Below are 25,123 nucleotides of genomic sequence, written 5' to 3'. Positions count from 1 at the left end.
GGAAAAAAACACCAAGTGTGGCCAAATGACCATTTAATAAGGAGATTAATATGGATCAGCCAAGTGCTATTCATCAAGACAATGGAAGAATGATCCTGATAGCATTTCAGAGATTATTGGTGCTGTAACTACCACCACAGGTCCAGAGTGCCAGGGCCTGGGGGACAGAATGATCTCAAAAAGGGGCCACAGACACCTGCAGGACTTCAGCATTCACTACTGAGGACCACCTAGAGGCTCTGCTCACCATATTCCAGCACAGCACTCCTTGGCTGCCTCAGGTTCACTCCAGTGGGCTTACGTGCAGCAAGGGCCACAGCTGCCACCCTACCCCCCACCCCCAGAGGGCACAGGTGGTAAACCTTAGCAGTGTCCACACAGTGCCATTTCAGCCAGTACATAGAGTGCATAAGCCATGGGAGTGTGGCTACCTCCACCTAGATTTCAAAAGATGCCCCAGAGAGCCTCAGGGCCTCAGTAGAGAACTGCCACAGGGGCAGAGCCACCACAGGGAACCCCCATGTCTCATTAGGGCTATCGTCAGAATCCTGCCAATGTGGACAATTGTATTGCTAGGGCTAGGGCCCACAGACCCTACAAACCCTTGTACAGACTGGGTCACAGACCCCTCATATTCCTGGCTGGGGCACCAGACCCTCACACGCAGGTCCATGAGCTAGGTAATTGGGAAAGATCCCAGGAGCCATTGGCAGATGACAAGAGCTCAGTCCTCAGCAGCAGCAGCAGTGGCAGTGGCTTCTTGGGGCATCCTGGGGGCCCTGGCAACAACAGACTCCAGCAGCAGTAGTGGTCTCCTGGTGGCCCCCCAAGGGGCATCCTGGGGGCAGGGACACTGTGGATCAGAGCCATCCATCCTTTATATTTAAGTCCAATAACCCAGGACTCCTGGGTGCAAGTCAGACAACCCAGGAACACCTGGATGCACATGCACAATTACATTAGACAATAACCAAGGAACACCTAGGCACATGTGCATATTTACATCAAATTCTCAGCAAGATTCTGGACACCTGAGGGACTCTGACCATTTATCTTCACTTTCTCTACACCCCATTAAGTCTACCAGTGTAACCATGAGAATGGGGCCACCCTCAAGATCCCAGACCACTGGAACCACCAGTATGTGATTCCAGTCCAAGAAAGTTACCAGTGCACAACTCAGGAACAGAGCGACCATGGAAGTGGGGCCACCATAGGGGCAGGGTCACCACCCCAGCAGGTGCCCTGGTGGGCCTGGAGGTCAGATCCTCAAGTCAAGAAAGATTATTTTCCAACCTTAAGGCTTTAGACTTGCTTGGGACTCATTACCCCTCTTTCCTATTTCTCCCTTTTGCAATGGGAATGTCTATCCTATGCCTGTCCCACCATTGTATTTTGGAAGCACATGTTTGATTTTACAGGCTCACAGCTGGATAGCAATTTGCCTCAGGAAGAATTGTACCTTGAGTCTCATCTATATATGGCTTAGGCGATATTTAGATAAAACTTTGGACTTACCTTGTTTTAGCATCAACTTTAAAATGTAAGACTTTTTGGGCTCTTGGAATGGAATGAATGTATTTTGCATGTGAGAAGGACATGAATTTTAGGGGGCCCAAGGGCAGAATATTATGGTCTGAATATTTGTGTCCAATATATGTTGAAATCCCAATCTCCAAGGTGATATTAGGAGGTAGAGCCTTTAAGGGAGGTGATCCTGTCATGAGATGGAGCCCTCATGAATGGAATGAGTGCCTTTATAAAAGAGGCCCAAGACAGCCGGCATGCCCTGTCCACCATGTGAGGACACACTGAAAAGGCACCATCTATGAAGCCAGAAACAGGCCCTCACCAGACAACAAATCTGCTGGTGCCTTGATCTTGGACTTCCTAGCCTCCAGAACCTTAAGAAATAAACTTGTTGTTTATAAGTTACCTAAGTCAATGGTATTCTGTCACAGCAGTGCAAACAGACCGAGACAGTCGCCCACAGGATTCCCTCTCTCTCCACTGGGTACTGTGGAGGACTCCTAGGCCCCCAGAGATGGCTGAGCCACAACAGGGAAGGACCCAGGCCCCACATGACTACAGAGGACCCCCCACCACCAACTCACCCTGGACTGGGCCATGGATGAAGAACAAACTTTTGGGGGTCGTCTGAATCAGCAATCAGCCTACCATAACCAACAAACACTCTCCTCAGGGACACAGGCCAGTGGGTGGAAGGGAAGTGACAACATCACGGTGATCTCCTGATGGGGCAAGGACAGAACCAGAATTTTCCAACTACAGCCTGAGAAGGGGGGATGGGCAACCACAACCACACACCTGGGCAGCACCAATTCCCAAAAAACTTTATTGTTTCAAGTGGCAAAATGTCATTGGTCTCTGTGGAGCATGTGGCAGGGCAGAGGGAGACCGGGGGTGGGGCTGGGGCAAGGCCCCACCCATTACAAAAATCAAAGGCTTTTATAAAAAATGCTATAAATCGGTATCAAAAGAAAACCCAAGGGAGGCTGGAGGAGGAAGCAGAAGGAGGAGGGAAGAGAGCAAGGCAGGAACCAAACCCTGCGACCACGAGTGAGGGAATCCAGGCCGGGAGGGAAGGCGTGGGGGAAAGTTGGTGACACAAAGTGCATAAATGCGCCTCCCCAGATGTTCCTCAGAGGTGGACGGGGGCAGAGGCTGCAGCCCCGGGCATGGTGGGCTCCAGCCGACTCCTCGCCCAAAGACCCCACAGGAACGGGCACTGCCTGAGACTGCCAGATGGGAAGGACCTGCAACGGGGAGACGGTGGAGACTTCAGCTTCCTCTCTGCCACACCCACCCTGGTTCCCCCAGCTGTACCCCATTGTGAGAAAGGTCCCTTATGGTACCTGGAGCCTGGTGAGTGCCCCCAGGGATCCCAGACCAGAAGAGCTGGCTGACCACACTCAGACCAGCTACAGGGCATGGAGGACTGTCCCTGAGCCCAGGAAGGCAGGCTGGACGGAAGCAGCCATTCTCTTCCATCCCAGGCCAGACAACACCCTGCCCTGTGGACAAAATCTAGGGGGAGCCAAGTCTCTGGCGCTCGGCTTACCTGCCCGAGTCTAGCCTTAGACAGAAAGGGGGGTGGGGTGGGGAGCTCAGGGCTAGAAGGGGCCTCCCGAGTCCTCCAGGGACTGCTCACACCTGAAGCCCAGGCTGGATCCAAGCCTGGTAACCTGCCCTCACCTGTGATTTCTCAGACCTTCTTCTTCTTCAGCTTCAGGGCCTGCAGCCAGTTGGGCGATGATCCTTCTGACCTAGAATGCAGACAGCAAAGGTGCAGAAGGCAAACTTTAGGGAAACTGAACTAAATAAGGAAAAGTGATAGGGACAGAACCCACCCCTCACCCCCTCCAACCAGAAGAGGCAGCCTGGGGCCTGGCTGCACGGCCCAGAACTCTACACCCAACTTAATATACCTAATTTGGGGCATGTCAACATGTTCTCTGAGCCTGTTTTCCTCTTCTGTAAAGTGGGATTTCCCTTTTCAGGCTAAAACGGTGAGGTCAGTGGATGCCCAGAGCTTAGGTCACCTACCCTGAGGACTTCTCTGGCTTGGGAGGTAACGTGACGGGCTTCCCTAGCCCTGGGACCTTGCAAGACTTGGAGCGCTGGACTGTGGACTCCTTCTGGCTGGACTTGCTCTCCGCCGGCTCCCCCTCCTCAGCCGAGCGGTTCCGGGAGCGCAGCTTGGCCTGAGAGACAAGTCCAGACCCAGACACATGTAGGAGAGGCAGGCAAAAGGATTCACAGAGGGCTAGGCCTTCTCCCAACGGCATGCAGGCCCCAGAATCTGGCACAGACCCTTCTGTGGTCCTTTTACTCCAAAAAATCACTTAAAGATGGGCTTCCCTCAGAGTTGAGCCATGCCTTGCACACAGTAGGTCCTCAAAGAGATTCTGCTGGGCTGAATTCAAACACACTGGGCTGGACACAGCCAGTGCTGACCTCCTTCTGCCTGCAATGCCTCTGCACCACCCCAGCCCCCAAGCAAGCTCCTACGCCTGCCTCAAGGCTAAGATCAAAAGCCTACCATAGGCCTGCTCCAATCCACCCTCCCACGCCCCGCCACCTCCTGTTGGGAAATAACTCCTTCCTCCCTAAACAGGCCCAGCCCTGTGCCTCCCCAGTGACACCCAAACTGCTCCCTCCACTCAAGCTAATAACAGGCATGGCTCGTGCCCCAACTGCCCCTGAGGTTCTGGGACAAGAACACGCCCTGTTCCTCCTTCCGTACCACCTGGCACACAGCACAGGGTCCAGCAGGGCACAAAGGGATGTTCTGGGGGCCCTCACTAGAGAGCAGAATAAGAAAAGAAATGGGAGAGGGGGGTCGGGGGAATGAATAGACGGATGGACATGAAAGGCCAGATATGTCTGCTGAAAGATCAGACGGTACCTTCAGGGCTGATGGGCTCAGGCCAGGGAAGAGGTTGACCTTCAGCCCCTTGGTGCCCAAGGACATCCGTGTCCGGCGGCTCTGAGGCTCCTCCAACACCTCCTCATCTGAAGATGGCACTCGAGAAGCCCGTGGCTCTGCAAAGGCCCAGGGAGGGGGCTCAGGCGTGGCAGCACCCTCAGACCCCTCCAACCCTGCACAACTGGAGCCTTCCACCCCAGACACTGACGGAGACATCATCAAATGACGCATCAGTCCTACCCGTAGAGTCCTGGAACAGGCGTGCGTCTGAGTCTGCTGCCTCTGACAGGCCCAGGGTACCCCCGGGCCGGATGGCTGGGGCCCGGTGCCCACGCTTGCGCCCCAGGCTGGCACGGCTCCGATACATGGCACTGTCGAGGATCTCGGTGTCCTGCTCGGGACAATGGTGACACCACTGACATTGTCACCCCATGATCCTGCCCCATCCCACAGGAGCCCCTCGACATCAGCTGGCCATGGGCTGATCCCTCCCACAGCCAGAATATCCCATTCACAGGTCACACCCACAACCCACTTTCTGCCTCCCAGACTGAAGCTCCTTAGCAAGCCCCAGGAGCGGCGCTCTGGCTCTGTCACTCACACCACCCACATCTGCTGTGCTGGGCTCAGCCTCCACTGACCTCGATGAAGGAGAAGTCTTGACTGGGGGAGCTGGAGGGAGGGATTTGGGAGGGCTGCTGAGAAGTCCAGGCTGGCCCCTGCTCATCCTGCCCAGGCCCAGCAGGGCCCCAGGTGCCATCCACCTCATCTGTCCGGCTGGCTTCACCATCAGGCTGCGGCCTCCAGGAGGGCAGAGGGTCCCTGCCAGGCTCCAGAGGCTCCCCTTGGTCAGCACCTGCTGGGGCTCCTTCCTCCTCCAACAGGCCCCTGAGGCCGGAGGCCGCTGACTCCCTACAGGCCACAGCCCTGGAGCTGCTGGCTGTCAGCATCTCCTCCAGGAGGTCCTGGGAGCCAGAGGGCGGCAAGCGGGCCAGGCACCCGCCAGGGCTGCAAAGGGGGCGGACCAGAGAGCAAGGTCACCCACAAAGCCCCATCTCCCTCCCCCAAAGCCCACTTCACAGGATTCTCCACCCCCATCCCCCCTTCCATGCTCTTCCCAGACTCCTTCAACAAGGACACGGTCAGGGCCTGCAGCAACACAGCACACAGCTGGGCCAGCCAGGCAGGTTCAAATACTTGATCTGCCACTCACTGCCTGAGACTTTGGCTGAGTCCTTTCATCCATAAGCTCCTCAAGTTCTTCTAACTGTACAGAGTCGCTGGGGGAATGAAACAAGAATCTAAAGCACTCAGCACAGGGCCTGGCACTCAGTGTGGCCCTATAAACAAGAGCAGCTATTGCTGCCTCTGTGGCTGTTGTAGATGCCTTCAATGGGGTCCCTCCCAGCGGCACCTGCTTGGGTGGTCACACTCCTTGAAATGAGCCAGGTACTGGCCCATCTGCCTGTGCAGCCTTGTGTCCTCCACAGCCCCTACGTCATACCTCTTTACTCCCCAGTCTCACAGATCAGCCAGGGATGCCTAGAACACAGCCAGCCCTCTCACGCTGCTGTCTCTGAACAAGCTGTTCCCTCGGCCTAGAGAGCTCCCCCCACCCACCACTGTCCCCTCCCTCACTGTCCCCTCAGTTCAGTTTCTCTTCCGAAGCTGTCTCTCTCCCTCCACCATGGGCCGCCTCAGCCCCACAAGCCAGGGGCTCCAACCTGCCCCAGCCCCTGCTTCAGTTCTGCGATCCTTTGTCCCCAGTGCCTGTCTGAACTCCTCAAGGGCAAAGACAGGCTCCTTTTTGCCTTTGTGCCCCCAACACCTGGCCAGGAGCGGAACTAGGCAAATGTTTGCAGAGTGAATGAGAGGCTGGGGTACCTTGGACCTCAGCACAGCCAGGCACCTTCTGCCTGCTGTTCCCTCAAAACCTGACACAGACTCAGCATCCACATCTCACCACACACCTCACACGATGTCCAGCTGCCACTCCCTAAAAGACACAGACACACTCACACACTCATCACACATATTTGGGCAGGGAGCGCGCGCACCATTCATCTGTCCCTCCCTCCAGACACACACCTACCACCCAGCCCAGAGCCACACCCAGCGCACGAGCGGAGGTGTGGGAAAGGCTGGCAGGCAGTGCCCGGAAACCAGGCTGTGAGCTCCCCACGGATTGCAGGGGGAGGAGAGTGAGGCAGGTGAGTCAATGCCAACAGGACGAGGGGGCAGAGAGGGAGAGGACTGTGTCAGTCTGTCCTTCCACCAGTGGCTGACATATGGAAATTAACGCAGGCTAGGGAGGGTGGAGGCAGTGGCAGCAGCACAGTAAGGCAGCAGAATCGGGAATTGGGAGCAGCGTTGGGTGGAGGCCAAAGCCAGGTCACCCTGACAGCTAGCTTAGGATCAGAGAGGTGCTAGAGGGAAGGGCGCCAGTACCCCACCCAGCCTGAAGAGGCCCTGCCCCAAGCCTCTCCCTGGGGTGGGGCCGGAGAAGGCTGAAGGCAGGCCCCACGAGCTCAGAGGATGTGAAACACACAACGGGTGGATGGAAAGATCCACTTCCAGAGGGAAGCTGGCCTTCAGCCAGAGGACAGTGGCAGGAGCCCAGCAGGCGTGGGGGTGGCCATGAGGAGTGGAAAGAGGGGAATGGGGAAAGCCCTGGAGAACGCAGTGTGCATGGACCCCATCACCTGTCTAAACCCCACTCACCCCTCAACCCATCCCTGGAAAAGCTTTCCTGTCTGAGTGCCCAGAACACCTACAACTTGAGCCCCTCCTGGCAGGGAAGCAGGAGAGGGGGTGGTTAGGAACGGGGTGCTGAGCCCTGCCCCTGCAGCACAGATCTAGGCTCTATCCCCTGCTATGCCTGTGGCCTTGGCCACAGATTACTTGCCCACTCTGACCCTCAGTTTCTTCATCTGTAAAATGAGAATATTAAAAGTACCTAAACACTGCTGGGTTTGTTGGCAGAAATATGTGCTTAGCACATAGTTAGTTATTAGTTAGTTAGCACTTGATAAACGTAACAAATTATTAGGATAATCATCCTCCTCCTCAACACAGGTGCCAGGCCTGCGAGTCCCGGTCTCATCTTACATGGTCTATACCCTTCACCAGATCTAGACTTCAGATGATCCTGAGGACTCTATCCAACCCCACCTCCACCCAAACTATGGTGCAAACTATGAGGGATGGGTCTGCAAGAAGTCAGCTTCCCAGTGGTCCAGGATCTGAGACCTGAAATGAGGGAGGGTCAGGGCTGGAGCTGGAACAATATTTCTAAAGGGCAGCAGCTGGCCTTGACAAGAGAGAGACAGGGAGGGCACCCACAGAGGACCACAAGGATGGGGCCTGAGGGAACAGAGGGAAGCCTCCATCACAAGCTGTGGGAACTTGTGCAAGTCACACAGCCTCTCTGGGCCTCAGTTTCCCCACCCATGAGGAAGCTGAACTCAATGATCTCTTAGGGTCCTCGTGGATTCTATGAAGACCCCAAAACGGCTCAGAGGCTTCTGCATTGCTAGGGTCCAGCGGGAGGGGCAGGAGATGACTAAGCAGCCAGAGAGAGGAAGGGACAGTACCCAGCTCCCAGGGAGACCCAGGAGCCACAGGAAGGGCCCCTAGACCCACAGGAAGGGCCTGGGCTCTTCCCACATTTTCCCCATACCCCTCCAACCTCCATCCAATGATTACCATCAGGGATACCTTTGTCCAACATGTGGGCAATGACTAAAATGTCCCCAAGGGCCTCACTTTGTGGACATCTCATATCCAAATTTGCAAAACAGGTACGAATACAACTAAAATTTTTTCAGTGACTACCACATGCCGGCAGGTTTATATTTATCACTTTCTGTGGATCAGCTTCTAACCCTCACAAAAACTTTGTTGAGTACCATGAGTAAATTACTCCCAATTTACAGATGAGAAAGTAGAGGCCTGGAGAAGAGAAGAAACTTGCCAATGGGCATAGAAGTGGTGAAAGAATCAGAACCCAAACCTGGCAGACAGTCCCAAAGCCAGACCCCTCTGAGCTCTTCTCAGGAGCCTCTTTTTTACAAAGGGAACCTCCAAAATTTTCCTTAAAGAGAATTTTTCCACAGTGCAGAACTTCCCTACATCAATGCTCAGAACACTAGCTCCTTGGACATTAGTCCAATACGTCTGGGAAACATTGCATTACTCGTGTTGAAGATTCAAATATATGCAAATATACACATTAAGCCTCCTCCACAGCCATGGAGTACACAGCACCTTCTGAATATATTTATGGCCTGTTATTCTTTAGGACACATTTTGGAAAAGGCTGCCCAAAAGCATGACGTTCAAACGAGCCCCTCCAAAGCAACTGTCTCCTTTCAGCGCTGGAGGGGACACCTTTTCTGTCACACACACTGAGCTTCACCACTATGGCATCACAGCTAAATCCTGAACTCGGTAACATCAACACTGACCAGACTGTTTCCATAAAAACGCTTTAAAGGCGCGATGGAGACTGAAGCTCAGACAGCTGAGTGCTTCCCCGCTTCTCTGCCACTACCCTCCTGTTTCCCTAACCCGGTCCCATGACAGTCCCTCCCCGCCCCAGCCTGCTGGCAGCCTCCTCCATCCTAAACAAAAGGAAAGATACTATCACTTTCCCCTTCTCAAGAGTCACCCAAGTTTTTCCAAGGAGAAGGGAAAGGTGGACAGCTGTGGGTCCCACTCCTTGATAGCCTAAGAGTCTCGAATGTGGTAGCCACACCTGAAAGCAGTTAATACAAACGAGTCGGAAACAGCTATTGCTAACTCTGTGACCTTAACTGGGTTGCACCGCTTCTCAACCTGCCGACTGGGGAGGATAAAAATCCTTTCCTGATTCACAGGGCAGCTGTGAAGATACATGATGCAAGATGTGCAGCTCAGCACCAGCAAGAGGAATTGAGGGGAGAGCCCCCCCACCCCTCCCCTGCACCGGGAATGTGAAAGCTGGAACTCTGGGTTTCCCAAGTCTAACTATTGGAAACTGAGGCTCCAACTCGTCCAGCAACTCATCCAAGTCAAAGGAACCTCCGACTCCCAGTCCTGTGTACCCACCCGCTCCCCTGCAGTCTTCACCCCTGTGCTCCTCCATTCCCCACTCAGCAGCCTGAGTCCCAGAGAGCCCCCCTCAACTCCCCTGAGCATATCTTCCCAGCCCCAGGCTCTGCCCACCTTCCTCTCTCCCGCCTTCTCTATCCCGAACGCCTCTCCCCACTCCCCCTCTACCATTCCCCAAACCCTGAGCAGCCTCTCTAGCCCTTTCTGGTCCCTCCTGTTCTGCTCCCACTACCATCAGCCCCCACTCAACACCTCCCCCTTCCCTGCCCCACATTCCCAATGAGAAGCTCCCACTCCAGGGCTGGAAAAGGTACAATGTTCTGCACACTAAAGAGATCAAATAAACCAATAAAGGCAAATCTCAGTGGATGGAAATGTTAACAAAATAGATGCAATGCCTTTTTAGCACCCTTTCCAGTTGCAAAATCACCTCCGTTGGTTTTAGGACATCCAAGAGACAGGTTGTAGCTGACTTATAAACTACCAGTCTGCTCCTTCGGAAAGTTCTCTTTCAGCAGCTTTGCACGTGGAGGCCAAGGCTGTGGGGCCAGAGTCAGGTCCCAACAGCCTTCAGGTTCTTAAACTCTTGCTCCCTCCGGGCTCTAGGACAGGGCAAGTAAGAAGCACCAAGTTCCTAACTCCTTTGAGAACCAATGAGTGCCACCGTTCACTCCACTGCTGGCTATAGCAACCCAGGCCAAGACAACACGGAGACCCCTTCCTGCACCTGTGAAAGCATCTGTGGTCCCTAGCCCAAGAGCACCTGTGGCCTCACAAGAGCGGAACCCAGCAGAAACCATCCAAGATGGGACATGCACCATTTCCACCTACAGTCATAATTCACAATCGCCAAGAAAGCCCAAAACATGAGTTCCTGAAAAAGAGTAACACCTCAAACATTACATTCATCCTTCAAAAAAGGAACTCACCTGCATGTCTGTCATATTACAATTAAAATATAAAAGTAGAAAACTCACAGTCCAAAATGTCTCAATTTTCCAGACGCTAAAAGTCCTTGGAAAATGCTGCTTCTTCCCTCCCGAAAAAGGTTCTAGTTTTTCAGACAGCTGTCACACCTTCCCTCCCACACCAGGATGGGGCTCCCTTACCTGGCTCCAAGGTCTGGGACTTCTCCCGTCTCCATTCCAGGGTCTTCATGGGTCTCCAAGGAAGGCAAGGAGCAGTCTTCACCCTGGGTCTCTGGCCCACTTATCTCGCCAACCCCCAGCTCCCTGGCGTCCAAGGGGTCTCTGGCCTCCAGGCCAGGGGACAGGCTGCCACTGTTCCTGAGGCCAGGCTCCAGGTGCTGGCCCATCTCTCCTACCCCACGCTCCCTGGCTTCACTCGGGGCCCCAGAGGGCTCCACATTCCGGAGTCCCAAGTCCTGAGCCCAGTCCATCTGCCCTACACCACATCCCCGTGGCTCCCGAGAGCCTCCAGACTCAAGGTCACAGGACACCTCCAAATTCCTCAGGCCCAGAGTGTTGCTCCAGTCCATCTGGCCCACCCCAAGCTCTCTGGGCTCTCCTGGGCTGCAGCCCGCCCCCGGGGCCATGTTTCTCAGCCCGAGGTCAGGTGTCCAGTCAGCCTGTCCAACTCCTCGCTCCCTTGATTTCAGGAACTCTCCGGCCTCCACACCTGACCAGTCAGTCTGCCCCACGCCTCTCTCTCTGGCCTGGCTGTAGCCTCCTACCTCCCCCACCCCAGTCAAATCTCTGCTCCTCACCCCAACATCAGAAGTCCAGTCCTTCTCCCCGACTGCGATCCCCCTGGGATCTTCAGACTCTCTACTTTCCAAACGGCTGGCCAGGTCCATGTCTCTCAGGCCTAGGTTGTCCGACCAGCCCATCTGTCCCACAGCATTCTCCCTGGCCTCACCTGAGCCCCCAGAACTCATACAGCCAGACACTTCCAAGTTCCTGAGACCCAGCTGGTCAGTCCAGTCCACAGGCCCAGCTGTGGTCTTCACAGGAGGCACAAAGTGACCTCCTCCCGTCTTGCCGGAAGGGCTCAGGCCAGCACCACTCGTTCTGTCATTGCCAATGATGCCAAACTGATAGCTCCTCTCGCTGGCCTCGATGCAGAAGTCCCTGCTCCAGTCTGGCTGCCCCAGGCTAAAGGCTGCCTCCGACTGGGGGGCAACACCAAGGCTAAAGTCACCAGCCCAACCTCGCTTCGCCACCTCCCCATCTTGCACATCAGCATCGCCAAGGCTCTGACCCCCTTCCTGCTGTCTCTCCTGCAGCCCTCCAACCTCCTGGCTGGCCTCACTGCCTTGCCAGGTGCTCTGGTCTCTCTGCCCAAGTGCCCCATCCTGCAACTGGGGGGTGCTGGGACGAAACAATCCCCCCGATTCTCTCTCTTCTGGCCGGCCTGCATCCCTGCTGGCCTCACCAAGGCTGTCTTCGCCACTTGGATTCTTCTTCTCAAACTCCTCGTCCTGCTGCTGGGCTTCCTCGGGACTGAACCTGGAGCTCAGGGCTCTTGTTCCGAAGCTTCTGTCCTGCGTGCTGAGGGCCCTGGAGCTGCTACTGCTGCTGTAGTCCTTCATCCAAGCACTCCTCTCAAATTCCTGGTCCTGCTGCTCTGCACCAAGGTTACAGTAGGTGCCAAGCAAAGAATCTCTCTTCTCAAACTCCCGATCCTGCTCATCGGCATCCTGGCTGCTGTACCTGCCAAGGTGGTCCTTCTTCCCTAATTCCTGGACCTGTTCATCAGCATCCTGGCTGGCATAGGCACCCAGAGAATCTCTCTTCCCAAATTCCCAGTCCTGAAAGCTTGCATCCCGACTGCTGTAAGTACCCAGTGAATCTCTCTTGTTGAATTCCTGGTCCTGGAGTTCTGCATCCCGACTGGAGTAAGTGCCCTGGGAATCCCGCTTTCTGAACTCCCAGTCCTGACTGTCTGCCTCCTGGCTCCACTGGGTGCTGAACTGGGCTGGCTTTCCAACCACCCGGTCCTGGGCAATGAGCCCCCCCAGGGCAGACACTTCACTCTGGGCTTGGCTGCTGCTGACCTCCATCTCCTCCTGGCCGACGCCACACCTGCTGGCCCACTCCCTGGTGCTCCCTTCTCCAGTTCCTTGCCCATACTTGCTCCAGTCCCTCTCTCCAAGGCCTGGGTCTCCTCTAATGCTCGCACCCCCAAGGCCATAGTCCTGAGATGCACCTTGGGACCAGCTGGAAGGACTGAAATTGCTGGGATGTGGGTCTGCTGCAATCCCAAATTCACTCTGCAGGTCTTTCTGGGCCCAGCCAAGGAGTCCCTGGGAATCAGAAAAGAAAAAAAAAAAAAAAGACAAACAATGCTTAGAGTCGATTGGGGTGGGAGTCACTACTGAATGAGAATCAGAGCTACCTAGTATCTGAGAGCCCCACTTTGGCAAAAGAAAGCCAGGATTTGGATGCCAGCTGTGTAACACTGAGAAAATCACTTAACTATTCTGGGCCTCAGGGCCCTCATCCTTAAATGGGGATAATTCCTACTGCATGGGGCTGATGTGAGAGGATTAATCAAGATCATTTAAACCGAGTATTCAGCACAGCTCCTGGCACACAATGGGCCCTCGATTGATGGTCCCATGGTCATGTTTACAACCCTTGGGCAACTCCTGGCTAACCACCAGGAGAAATCCTACCAGAAGAAATCCTACCAGGAGAAATCCAAGACCAGTCTTCACATGGGTGGGGGGAGTGCACTTTCAACTAGGCAAGGTCAAGACTCAAAGCCCCTCCACAACCCCCTTGCAAGGCAAGATTCTAAGAGCAACCAGAGCCCTCTAGCTCCACAAGAGCACCCAGGCCCTGCTTCCCTAAGGAAAGCACCTTCTTCCTAGCACAACGGCCCGCCCAGGAAGATGGGAGGGGCAGCCTCTGAAGCAGGCAAAAATCCCAGCCAGGGCTCCCTGCACCCCCCACCCTCTCTCCCTGACTCACCCCTGCGGGCGGGTGGGCCCCAGGCCCAGGGCCTCGGAGCCGACCGGCCTCATCCCGAAGCGCCGCGTTGGCCAGCAGCCGCTCCAAGACAGACATGCTGGCCTCCCTGTCCGCAGGCTGGGCCATGGCCCCTGCCCCACCCTCTCTCCCTGACTCACCCCTGCGGGCGGGTGGGCCCCAGGCCCAGGGCCTCGGAGCCGACCGGCCTCATCCCGAAGCGCCGCGTTGGCCAGCAGCCGCTCCAAGACAGACATGCTGGCCTCCCTGTCCGCAGGCTGGGCCATGGCCCCTGCCCCCACCCGCCGTGGAGCTGCTGGGTGCTACGGCCAGCAGCACAGGGCTGGGCCGCTCCCCGCGCCTGGACCTGTCCGACCACTCTGGCTCCCGCTGGCCCTGGCCCGGCTCCCTCCGGAGCAGCTGCAGCTCTGGCAGCCCCGCCCAGGAGACAGTTGAGTCACCCACATCCCAGGACAGACACACCTACTGCAGGAGTCAGCTTGGTCTTAACCTCTTCCTGCTCCTCCTCCCCCCCTGCCCCCAGGGCCCCCTGGCTCCTCCTTCCCTCTAGCCCCGCCCCTACCAGCCCAGGCCAGGCTTGGAAAACAAATTTCAAAAGCCACCTGGACCCCAGCCCTTAAGTTCAGAGGCAGCCTGGTAGGAGAAAGAGCACTGAGCCGGAAACTGGCGCCCTGGCCCAGGCCCAGCCACCAACTCGCTGGGTAACTCCGCACAAGGCTCTGCCTCCCCTGGGCCTCAGGGGCCTATCTACAAAGCAGGTCTTGCACTCGATGGTAATAACGTGTCTAAAAGCCAACACTTGCTAAGCACTGACGACGAGCCAGCCGCGATTCTTAGTACTTTACACACGCTATACCTCACTTTATCCTCTCCATCACCCTCTAAGATAGAGCTCATCATTGTTATCTGCATTTTACAGATGCGGAAACTGAGGCAGAGGACAGAAAAGTCACTTGTTCAAGGTCACAGAGCAGAGGCAGGAGATGGACCCAGGCAGTCTGGTTCCAGAGCCCACGCTCCCAATGGCTATAGAGTTTCGCCTTGCACGACATCCCTTATAATAATGGACTCAACGCTCAGTGCACACCACACATGGCACTGAGCAATAATACAGCTCTAAGAGGCAACTGCCATTATTAGGAAAGGATTCTGAAGCTTAGACCAATTAATTTGCAAGACCAATCAACTAGTGAATGCTGGAGTCCGGATGTGAACTCACACTAAACACTAAGCTCCATCCATACAGTGCTGCCAGTTTTTGCTGGACAGTAGACCTGGGAGGTGCAGGTCTGTGGCTGCCTTGCTCACTACTGTATCCCAACTTCCTGACACAGAAAATCCACAATGAAAGAATAAAGCCTACCCAAGCCCTGACCTCCATCCCCCAAACCCCCACCCTCCCTGAGCCCCTGTCCTCACCTCGGAGCAGGTACTTGGAGACTGTGAATCCTTCAGCTCAGATCCAACTCCCCGCCTTGCACTGCCAGCACTGGGTGGTGGCGAAGCCAGGAGGTCATCTAGCCAGCGAGAGCTGCTTTCAGGGCCCACAGGCTCAGGGGACACCCTACAGGAGTCTTGAGCCTCTGCCCTGGGTTCAGTGGTCTTGGCCCGGGCTAAGGTCACAGCCTCCTCCCTGGCAGGCAATGCCTGCCCAGGGTCAGGGGCATCAACAAAGAGGACACAGGGCTGATCAGGAGATGCTGGCTGCTGCTGCCCCAAGACTGGCTCCAGGATGGGCAGGGCTGCCTCCCTCATGGCGAGAGGAAGGGGAGACTCCAGTCCAGCCAGGGGCTCCCGCTCTTCACACCTCTCCTCTGCCTGCAGTAAGGGTGATCCAGGTGGGCCCCCAGTTGTAGGCAGGGGATCAAGGGAAACAGCTGGGGACCGAGGCTGACTCTCCCCATCACCCTTTTGGGTTGAAGAGGTACCTGGATCATCCCCCTGCACCCAGGAACTAGGCCTTCCTGGCCCCCCTGGAGCTGACCCAGCCACTTGTCCCTGCTGGGACACACCTTCCTCCCTGCTAGCCACAGCCCAGGTGCCAGCCTCAGCAGCCTCAGCGGCCTCACTGGCTTCAGTGATGGGGGAGGGGGGTGGGGAGTCCAGCCGCCACACGCCCAGGCCTGAGGGCCGCGTGGGAAAGGTCCATTCAAAGGACTGTGACAAGCTCCAGTTGGATTCTGTCCCACTTTCAAATGGATGATCCAGGGCCGACTGGGTCCCCTGGGTTTGGGGCAGGGCAGCCAGCGAGCCCCCTAGCTTCTCCTGGTCCTGGCCAGGTGGCTGGAGCACACCTTCAGAGAATCGGCGCTGAGCCAGGCTGATGGAACGGAGGTCGGCGTTACCCTTGGCCACCACTGCCACCTCCTCCTCCCCAGATGAAAATGTCTGAGTGAGATCCAGCAACTCACCCCCCTCAATCAGGGGCCGGGGCGAGGTGGCCGGGGGCTGCTCTGGGCTGTGGCACCTCAAGACCTCCTCAAGGGGAGGACTGCTAGCTCTGGGGGCTTCTGGGGCTCCTTCAGGAGGGAGCCCCAGGCTAGGAGGATAACAGGGGCCTTCATCAGGCAGGGTTGCACTTGGGGATGTTGGAGTCGCAGGGAGGCAGGGAGAAGCCTCCGAAGCTGCAAGACTCTGGGCTTCTGGAAGCTGGTGGGGAGAGTGCTCTCCTGGTGAGTGAGGACAGGAAGACACAGGGACTGGGCCAGGGACATCAGCAGGGAGGCCTGGGATGGCAGAACCTCCATTCTCTGAGGTGGGTCCTGGACTTGAGGGGACCCGGGGCTTGAAAACCTGCAAGAGAAAGAGCAACAGCCATTACTCGCCTCTCAGCCAAGTAGGGGAGGCCCCTCCAGGCAAGGGGTTTGGCTCACAAGGGGACTCTAAGCCCAGTGCAGCTGCAGACCAATTCCCAGCAGTAGCTATGGGGAGGTGGGGGGTGCAGGGGGGCAATCCCCACCCCACTCTGTATATACATAGGTCCCAGCCTACCCAAGGAAGCACGAAGGCCATGGGGTTCAGGCAAAGGACACTGGGGCCAGGTGAAAAGCACCTGGCCTGGAGTCATCCCAGCTCTGCCTCTTAAAGGCTATATGCCCGCCCTCCCTCCTGAGTGGTGGGCACTTGGTCCCTCTGAGCCTTGGCTTCCCCACTGTATGCTGGGTCTGATGACAACAATGTCCATCTCACAGTTACATGAGGGTTAAATACGATTTGTGCACTGGCCTCTCGGTACAGGACTTACAGGAGAATGGCTGCTGTGGGATGAGGCAGAGGAAAGAGGCAGAGGGGACACCAAGCCTCACCGCTCCACTCTGCCTCTCCCCAGACAATGAAGTGACTCTGGCTCTATCTGACCTTGGCCCTCCCAGAGGTCACACTTCCCTTGTGGCCCTCCCCAACACCGCTGTCCTCCCACATCATCTCCTGCTACATCTCCTGCTAGGTCTGGGCCTTTTTATTCCCTCCATCCTCCCTCCTCTCTACGACATTCTACTTTCAAAGCTCATGCCCTTAAACTATACCAGCTACACCCGCCCCTTTACAGTCCCTACAAACCCCTCATTCCTGGAAAATTGTAGCTCTGGATCTCTGCAGCCCTCTCCAGCACTACTGTGATGATCTGTGGTGATTTTGATAGCAGATCAACCCTTCCAGCCTCTTGGCTCCCTGTTCCTGAGTCTCCTCTTCCCCGATGTCATACCCTAAACCTCGCCCTCACCAGTAACTGCAACCCCTGCATAATCTCAGTTTCAAGTGTCCCACTCACCTGTCCCCACCTCCTATGTGTCCAGCCGCTCTATCTCCCTATCTCCCTCACTCTTCAACCCCTCTGGGAAGCACAGTCCATTAATCCTACTTTCTTCTCACTGTCCCCTATGCCCCTCCTACCCTCACTTCACTTTTTACCACCATTAAAGTCACTTCTTACACAACCTTCAAATCCCTGGTTCCCTTCATCCTGTTTAACCTGTTTAAATACAGCTCTCCACCAACCCTAGCCCAGCACCTGCGCAGCTGGATGAGGCTGGAGAAAAACACGCAACCATCCTGGCTGGTCTCCCTTCAGATTCACCACTGACCTCAAACTGGTCCTGGAGCTGCCCAGAATCCTACCACAATCCCCGCCTTCCATTCACTCCCTGACTCTCCTCAAACCTCCAACACCTCTTCCCCATCCTCCCTCAGCTGATGGCCTTGCTTCCTGTCCCCTGAGAACACAGAGGTGACTAGCAGAGAACACCCACACCTGCACCCTCACGCCACCCGCTACCTGCATGAGCCCAAGCTCTCTGCCTCCCTTCTACAATCCTCTGCTGTCCTTGCTCATGGCTAAGGCCAACACCCCACTCTCTCCTGCCTCATTGATTTTTTCCCTCTCTACTGGAACATTTCCATAAGCACACAAACTGCTCTATATTCCTTCTGTCTTAAAAACACAAATAAAATAAATTTTTTTTAAAAAATCACTCTTGAGCCCACATCTCTCTCTAGCTACCAGCTATTTTCTTAGAAGCACTGTCTACATTCACTACCTACAGTTCCTGTCTTCCCATTCTCTCCTGAACCCACTCGACAGGATTCTTCCTTCACCTTGCCACCTACCTACTCTCGTTAAGGTCACCAATGACCTGCCGCCCTGTAGCTAAATCCAGTTCTCGGAGCTCACCTTACTTGACCTGTCTGCGGGGTCTGACAGCTGCCGGCGTCCTCCTCCAGGCCTGGAGGCTGTCTTCCTTTGGCCGGGCTCCTTTTTCCCTCCCGCACCTTCACCCACTCTCCCGGTGATCTCAGCCAGTCTTAACTACCATCTCCACACTGACGATTCCCCAAGTTCTCCTCTCTAACTCGCTCGCTTCCCCCTGGAAGCCAGACTCAAATAGCCAACTGCCTGCTCAACGGTTCCACTTGGATTTCTAAAAGGCATCTCAAACTCAACAAATCCAGAAGCAAACTCCTCACGTCTTCCCCGATCCTGCCTTGCCCTCAGAAGCCCCCATCTCGGTAAATGGTAACCTCATCCTTCTGGTCGCTCAAGCCAAAAGCCCTCAAGTCCATCGTTGATCCTGCACTTTCTTCCCTCACATCAATCTATCCCAAAATCCTGTCCACTTTGCCTTCAAATCCTACCCAAAATCAACCACTTCTCACCATCTCCAGCACTGGTTTGCCCCAGAGTCCAAGCCCTGAATTATCTCTCACCTGGATTGTCCCAATAGCCCCTATCTGGTCCCTGCAGCTGCTCTTACCTTTCTGCAACAATTCTTAACCCAGAGGGCAACGTGACTTTAGAACTAAGTCTGCACAGGTCACTCTTCTCCTCCGAACTCCTCAATGGTTTCTTCCCCTCACTCAAGCCAAAGCCCTTATAGTGGCCTGCGAGGCTCAGCACAATCCACCTCCTTCACCTCTAAGTCCTCACTGTGATCCAAACATCCTGGCTTCCTCGCCAGGAAGGCACCAAGGCCTCTGTATCTACAGTGCCCTCTGCCAAGAATGCTGTTCCCCAAACATCCACACAGTTCACTCGCTGACCTTCACAGTGGGGGCTTCCTTAACTGCCCTTGACCCGGCACCTCGACCTTTACAGCCCTCCCCGGCACTTGTCGGATACACTACATATCTGCTGGTTTACAGGATGTCAGTGTTTGTGTCTGCCTCCCCGCATTAGAAGGTGGGCGTCCTGAGAGCAGGAATGGTGTACGTTGTTCTCTGCTATTTTCCCAGCACCCAGCTCATAGGATATGCTTAGTAAACATGTACTGGACGGACAAATGAATGGAGCCAGGTCTCCATCACAGGGCAGATGGGTGAGCGTCTGGCTAGCAAGGGCTCTATGAGCAAGAAGGGGCACCCTTTAATACATGACTCAGGAAAGCAGGCTGACTGTCCCCCGAGCGCACTGTGGGAGAGAAGAAGGGGTGTAACGGAAAACCTCCAAGAAAAGGACTCTTCCTTCTTCTGAACTCAGAGAAGGCAGCCCAGCCAGGGAGTGCTGGAGGCAGACACTTAACCTCTGTGAGCCCTGGTGTTCTCTCTCACGTGGGACTCACAAGGCCTACCAGCCAAAGTTATCACAAAGATTAAGTAAGTTAACATTCCTGGGACATGCCCAGCACAGAGTAGGTACTTAATCAGTGGCAGGTGTTATAGATATTATAATTACCGTTTATAAAGAGCAGCCTCATGACCTGAACCACACTTAGCCACCTTAGTGATCGAGAACACTGGCCTGGGAGTGAAGAAATCTGGGTCCTGGAGCCAGCCCCTGGGCAAGTCACTCCCTCCATGGGCCTCAGTTCCTCCATGTGGACTACAATGGGGGTGGACCCTTCCAGTTCTAAAATATTGTGATTCTGATTTGTAAGAGGAGGATAACTCACATCAATAGGTGGCTCAGAGCTGGCCGGCTGAGCCAGGTCCCCGTTGAAGGCCAAGTCGGAAGGGGGAATCCTGTGAGGGAGAAAGACAGGGAATGGAGGCAGAGCATGTGAAAGCCTATCACAGAATAGAGAAGGGCAGAGAATCTCCCTAAGCAACTTTAACAGTGCCCAAAGGTTAAACACCCCCAAGCATTTACTCCTCAGCCCTGCCTGGAAGCTCAACAGAGAAAGTGCCCCCAGGAGATAGTGCCTATGCCCTACCTGCACGTAAAGGGTTAAATTCCCCTACCTACTTTAGGGAAAGCAACCTGTATGCCCAGACCCTTCAATGGTTCCCAAAAAGATAACTCCTCCTTCTGCTAACCCATAAGGGGTTAAAGTTCTCCTCCAGCCAGGAAAAGTGCAGCTGGTCCAGTCTGTCCTGCCAATACTTCTTGAAGGGTTGCAGGGGGGAGGGGAAGGGGGAAGAGTGATTTTCCAAGGTTGAAGTTGTTCCTCTTAAGCTCTGCTTGGAGCAAGGGAGGGGAGGAGGATGGAGGGCAGAACCCAGCCTGGGCAGCAGCGTGACCTCACAGTGCCCTGGTCTGAGACATGCAGCGGGTTAACTCCAGGGCCAAGCCTTCAGGCACTTCAGGTGAGAGAAAGGTAAGGCAGCAGGGCAAGGGCTTCCAGCTTCCACTGGGTCCAGACCACAGCAGCCCTTCCCTTCTTGGCAGGAGGAGGGGGAAGGAAGCCTCTGGGCCTGCAGAGCTACCAGCCAAGGACTCAGGGGCAAGCCATGCCTCAAGCTGGCTCTTCCTGCCCTGAGGGTGGCCTCCGGGCAGCTGATGGCTCCCCAGATCTCTCAGTCTCTTCCTCCAATGTCCTGTGCTCCCCACCCCAAGGAGAACCTCTGGCCAGTCTTCCTTTACACTAGTAGTGCCAACTGTGAAAAAGTGGATCATATGCAAATGACTCCAACCAGCAGTAATCTCTGTGCAGACACTAGGTGGCCTGGCATCAAGATGTGCTCCTCCCCAGGCGGAGACTGCACCCTACTCATCCGACACACACACCCACCCCAGGGCCCGACACACTGCTCTGCCCACAGTAAGAGCTAACAATTAAGCACAGGCTTTGGAATCAAAGAGACCTGAACTCAAATGCCATCTTTGTCTCTTACTTGTGAGGGACTATGGGAAGCTACTTTTGAACCTGTTTCCCCATCTCTAAAGTGGAACAAATATTCCCTTCACCAAACAGGAAGGCTACAGATTCAATGAGGCAAAGTTTGGTGCCCAGCTCTCCATATATAGAAACTAAAAATAAACTTCAATGCGGTACATTTGAACTCTGCTATAAACAGACATCAACTCCGTAAGGAGAACTACAACATTTAAAAGCAGACAGTAACGACAACACCATCTGCTAGGTGAATGCTTTGTGACTCAAACCGGGGTCTGCCCATGCTCACGGCACCCAACTAACCTAAAGGTGAAGGTCATAACCCCTGATGGGGCCACTTTCTTGGACCCCAGCCCCCAACTTCCAGGCTACAATGAAACACACAACCTCCCACCCCTCACCTCTCCTCAGGGGTCTTGCTGTGCTCTTCCTGACACTCTGTGGGTGAGTGTGCTGGCCCCTCCTGAGACCATCCCCTGCAGAGGGTCCTGCCATCCTCATTCCTGGGACCACTGGCCACGCCATAGGTCCTGGGGCCATATCGTGAGCTGCCATCATGGTTAAAGGTGAGGCGGGAGCCCCAGAGGCGGTCAGGGCTGGCAGGGACCTCCTTCCGTGGTTGCTCCATCTTGGCCAGGATCTCTTCCACTGTGGTGGCTGCAAAGCGCTCTGAGGCTGGGCGGAAGGGGGCAGGTGCCTTCCTCACGCCCCCCGGAGCGGCACATCGGGCTGGGGGAGTCAAAGGGGGTAGCTCCTCTTTCCCTGCCTCTTTTCCAGTCTCTTGGGTAGTTTCTCCTCCAGCAGGGGTCTCAGCTGTAGGCCTTGGTGCAAAGGGAAGGGGACGCTTGCTGCCACCGTAGGGCTGGGGTCCTGCCAGCATGTTCATCTTCCGAGCAGAAGGCAGTTCAGCCAGGGGACCCCGGGGGGGCCGAGGCCCAACAGGCACCAGCAGGCTGGGCTTGGCAGGCAGGGCTGGCTTGGCAGGCAGGGCTCGAGGTTTGGGCTTGACAGGGGGTTTGGCCCGAGGGTCACCTACCAAAAGGAAAGGGTTGGAGGAGGAGGTGCTGTCAGAAGAACCAAGAAGCAGAACTTCTTGTGTTTCCCACCTCATCTCCTACCCTCCAATTTCAGGAGGTTCACATCCTTCTAAGCACAAGTCAAATGGTACCTCTTCCATGAAGCCTTCCTTGATTTTCTGCACACATCCCTGAAGCATCTTCTCCCTTCTCCAAACTTTCAAAATGTTTAGCCAATTCCCCTTTTAAGCTAAAGCTATTTAAGGGCTCAGCTGGCACCTTATTGCTCTTTGTACCCTATTTCACACCTTGCACAAGTTCTTACCAAACAAATGAATGAGCAAATGAGCCAATAAACGAATGCCTGCCTGCCCACATCAAACAGTCGGCCCGCCGTCTCTCCAATCTAGTCCTTTTCCCTCATGTCACACTTCACTATATCATCCATAGCCACCTTTACACCCCAGCTCAGCTTCTCCACCCAGCCTCCCTGCTGCCCCCTCCCCCAACACACTCCCAGGCCACCTCCCCACTGGTGTGTGATCAGGAATGCAAAGAGTCCTAGAAAAACAGAAGTTACCTAAATCGTCTCAAGAAGAAATTAAAAATCTGTATAGATCTAAAACAAGTAAAAAGATTGAATTAGTAATTTTAATACTTCCTGCAAAGAAAATCCCAAGCCCACGCTTCACGGGTTGATTTTACCAAACATTTCAGGAAGAATTAACACCAATCCTTCACAAACATTTCCACAAGACAGAAGAGGAGGTAACACATCCCCAGTTCATTCTATGAATTGGGGCAAATATGACCGTGGAATGAAAAGCAGACAAAGAGATCATAAGAAAACTACAGAACAATGTTCTCTATGAATATAGATACAGATATCCTAAAAAAAAAAAAAAAAAATACCAGAAACCTACCTTCTACAGAAAGCATTCCAATGCCAAATAAAAGACCTTGGAATTACTCATGGCCACAACCCTTCTAATAGAATAATGTATCAGCCACTCATTCAACTAAGCATAAGAAAAGAACCTAGACAGGGAGCCAGGAGACCTGTAGGTGCACTCCATTTCTCCCCCTGGGCCTCAGTTTCCCCCTCTGCCACACATGAGGCTCGATCCACATCATCTTGAAGTTTCTGTCTGTTTCAATGGTTCTGAAGGGTCTCAACAGGACCTGAGAACCTTCCAAACTCATCCTGCACTTCCTCAGTACTCCTCCCCTCCCTCACTCCCACCTCAACAGAATCATTGCTCAATCATCCCTCAAGACAGAATGGGGGTGCAGCCTCTGCCCTTCCCACCTCCTCTCAGCCCCCGCTCCACCCTGCACCCATCAGTACCTGGCTCAGAGCCAGCGGGTGCCAGCTCCTCCTCCATCTCCCGGGGCGGTGGGGAAGCCATGGCAGTGCTTTCCCTGAGAGTAGACACTTTCATCACATGCAGCAGACCCTGAGAATTGGGAAGCAAAGATGCATGAGCTGGGGTGGTTGAAGACCCAGGAAAAGAGAGAGAGGGAAATAGAGTTGGGCGTTGGCAGCAGGCTTAGGCTAGCCAAGAGAAGTCTCCTATTTCTAGCAGAGGCAGAGTGTGGGACAGGAAGAAGGAACTTCAGGAGGGGGGTAGGGGTCGGTCAAGGGAGGTCCCCAGCAGCCAGATCCTCAACTCTTCCCATATCCTCTCCAACTCTTGTCTCCTAACCCAAAGTCCTGGATCTTCAGGGAGCCACCCACCACTCCCTCCTCTGACCACCTCTCCAAGACACCCTACTCACGGTTCCTAAGGCGCCCCTTGGGTCAGGAGGCCCCACTGGAGGTGTCTACTCAGGGCAGAGCAAGAGGGCTGCAAAGTCTGAAGTCTCTCTGTGAATCACCTCATGGGAGACGGGAAAAACCCGCTCCTCCCCAACCTGGGGCTCCGCCCCCCCGCCTGCCTTCCCTTCCCGATCACCCTCCTTCCCTCCCTCCCGAAGCTGGGAGTGGTTCCCTGTTCCCTCTCCCCTCTCGCCTCGTTCTCTTTCTACATCCCTGCCCCACTCCCGCCTTCCTCAGAGCTGTCTCATCCAAACACGGAAAAATAAGGAATAAAAAGTAAACATCTGGAATACATTTTTTTCTTTAATTTCTCAATCGCTTTGGCTTCAGCTTGGAATTTGATGAGGTAAAGCCAGGGCCTAGTCCTGTTGCCATAGCAATGGCCTCCCACTGGATTTCCAGAGCCTCGCCAAGAGGTAGGAGGAGCTGGCCCAGGCCTGGGCTGGGAGAACGGGACAGGGCTTGAGAACGTCCGGGGGGCGGGGTAACCTGGGGGAAAATTCCCTGGGGTTCCCCCTTCCAGGACAGTCAGGATGGGTCAGCCACAGCCTACAAAGAGGGGATATGTGGGGATCACTCACCAGCTTAGGGTTGGTCTGAAGTTGTTTTGAGGGGAGCAGAAGAAGAAATTAAACCAAGTGACACAGCCCAATGGTAGAAACAAAATGGGTATCCTCCTCTAAGCCTGTAGCAGGAGTTTCAGGGTCTGATATACCGAGATTCAAATGCTGGATTGGGTCTACCACTTTCTATCTCAGTGACTTCTCTAAGCCTCAGTTTCCCTATCTGAAAAATGGGTTTTTTTACTGAGACTCTTGAAAGGCTTAAGTGAGATAATATAAACTCACATTAACTGCTTAGGACAATGCCTACTGCATAATAAGTTTCCAATAAATTCTGGCCATTATTAGTGTGATTCCATTCAGTGTCACAAATGAGCTAAGACCCTGGTAACCACCTCCTCCTCTCCCCAGACCCCAGGCTGCCAGCATTCCCAGACCATTCTTTCACTCCCCGAGGCCCATCATGTCACCTGTTCGTCAGACACTCCACCACCTCCTCAGTTCCCATCCTGGCTCCTAAAGCATCCTGCCACCCACGAGACCACCCCAGGCTGAAGAGCCTGAGGGACAGAGCCCTAAGCCCCTTGTTCAAAAGCAAGAGGGATGTTTCCTATCACCTGATGTGCACAGAGCTAGTGAGGACAACTCGACCCTCTCCAACCTACAACGGGCATTGCCTCCCTT

General features: G+C 54.7%; 1 protein-coding gene across 1 annotated transcript; it reads right to left on the bottom strand.

Annotated features, from left to right (window-relative positions):
• Positions 1–2,691: 2,691 nt before the first annotated feature.
• Positions 2,692–23,912, bottom strand: TNKS1BP1 (tankyrase 1 binding protein 1, 182kDa). The gene is made up of 12 exons (XM_008578928.1): positions 23,837–23,912; positions 23,406–23,514; positions 21,443–22,073; positions 19,878–19,947; positions 14,914–16,287; positions 10,651–12,806; positions 5,092–5,458; positions 4,691–4,841; positions 4,430–4,566; positions 3,568–3,725; positions 3,217–3,287; positions 2,692–2,777 (listed from the first exon to the last, which is right to left on the bottom strand). Exons 2-11 carry the CDS (start codon positions 23,497–23,499, stop codon positions 3,227–3,229), a joined length of 5,199 nt encoding a protein of 1,732 aa, XP_008577150.1. The 5' UTR covers positions 23,500–23,514; positions 23,837–23,912; the 3' UTR covers positions 2,692–2,777; positions 3,217–3,226.
• Positions 23,913–25,123: the final 1,211 nt, after the last annotated feature.

The sequence above is a fragment of the Galeopterus variegatus genome, unplaced genomic scaffold (genome assembly GCF_000696425.1).
Source record: "Galeopterus variegatus unplaced genomic scaffold, G_variegatus-3.0.2 Scaffold1784, whole genome shotgun sequence".
In the NCBI taxonomy this organism is placed as follows: Eukaryota; Metazoa; Chordata; class Mammalia; order Dermoptera; family Cynocephalidae; genus Galeopterus; species Galeopterus variegatus.
This window is presented reverse-complemented; position numbering and strand designations above follow the sequence as displayed.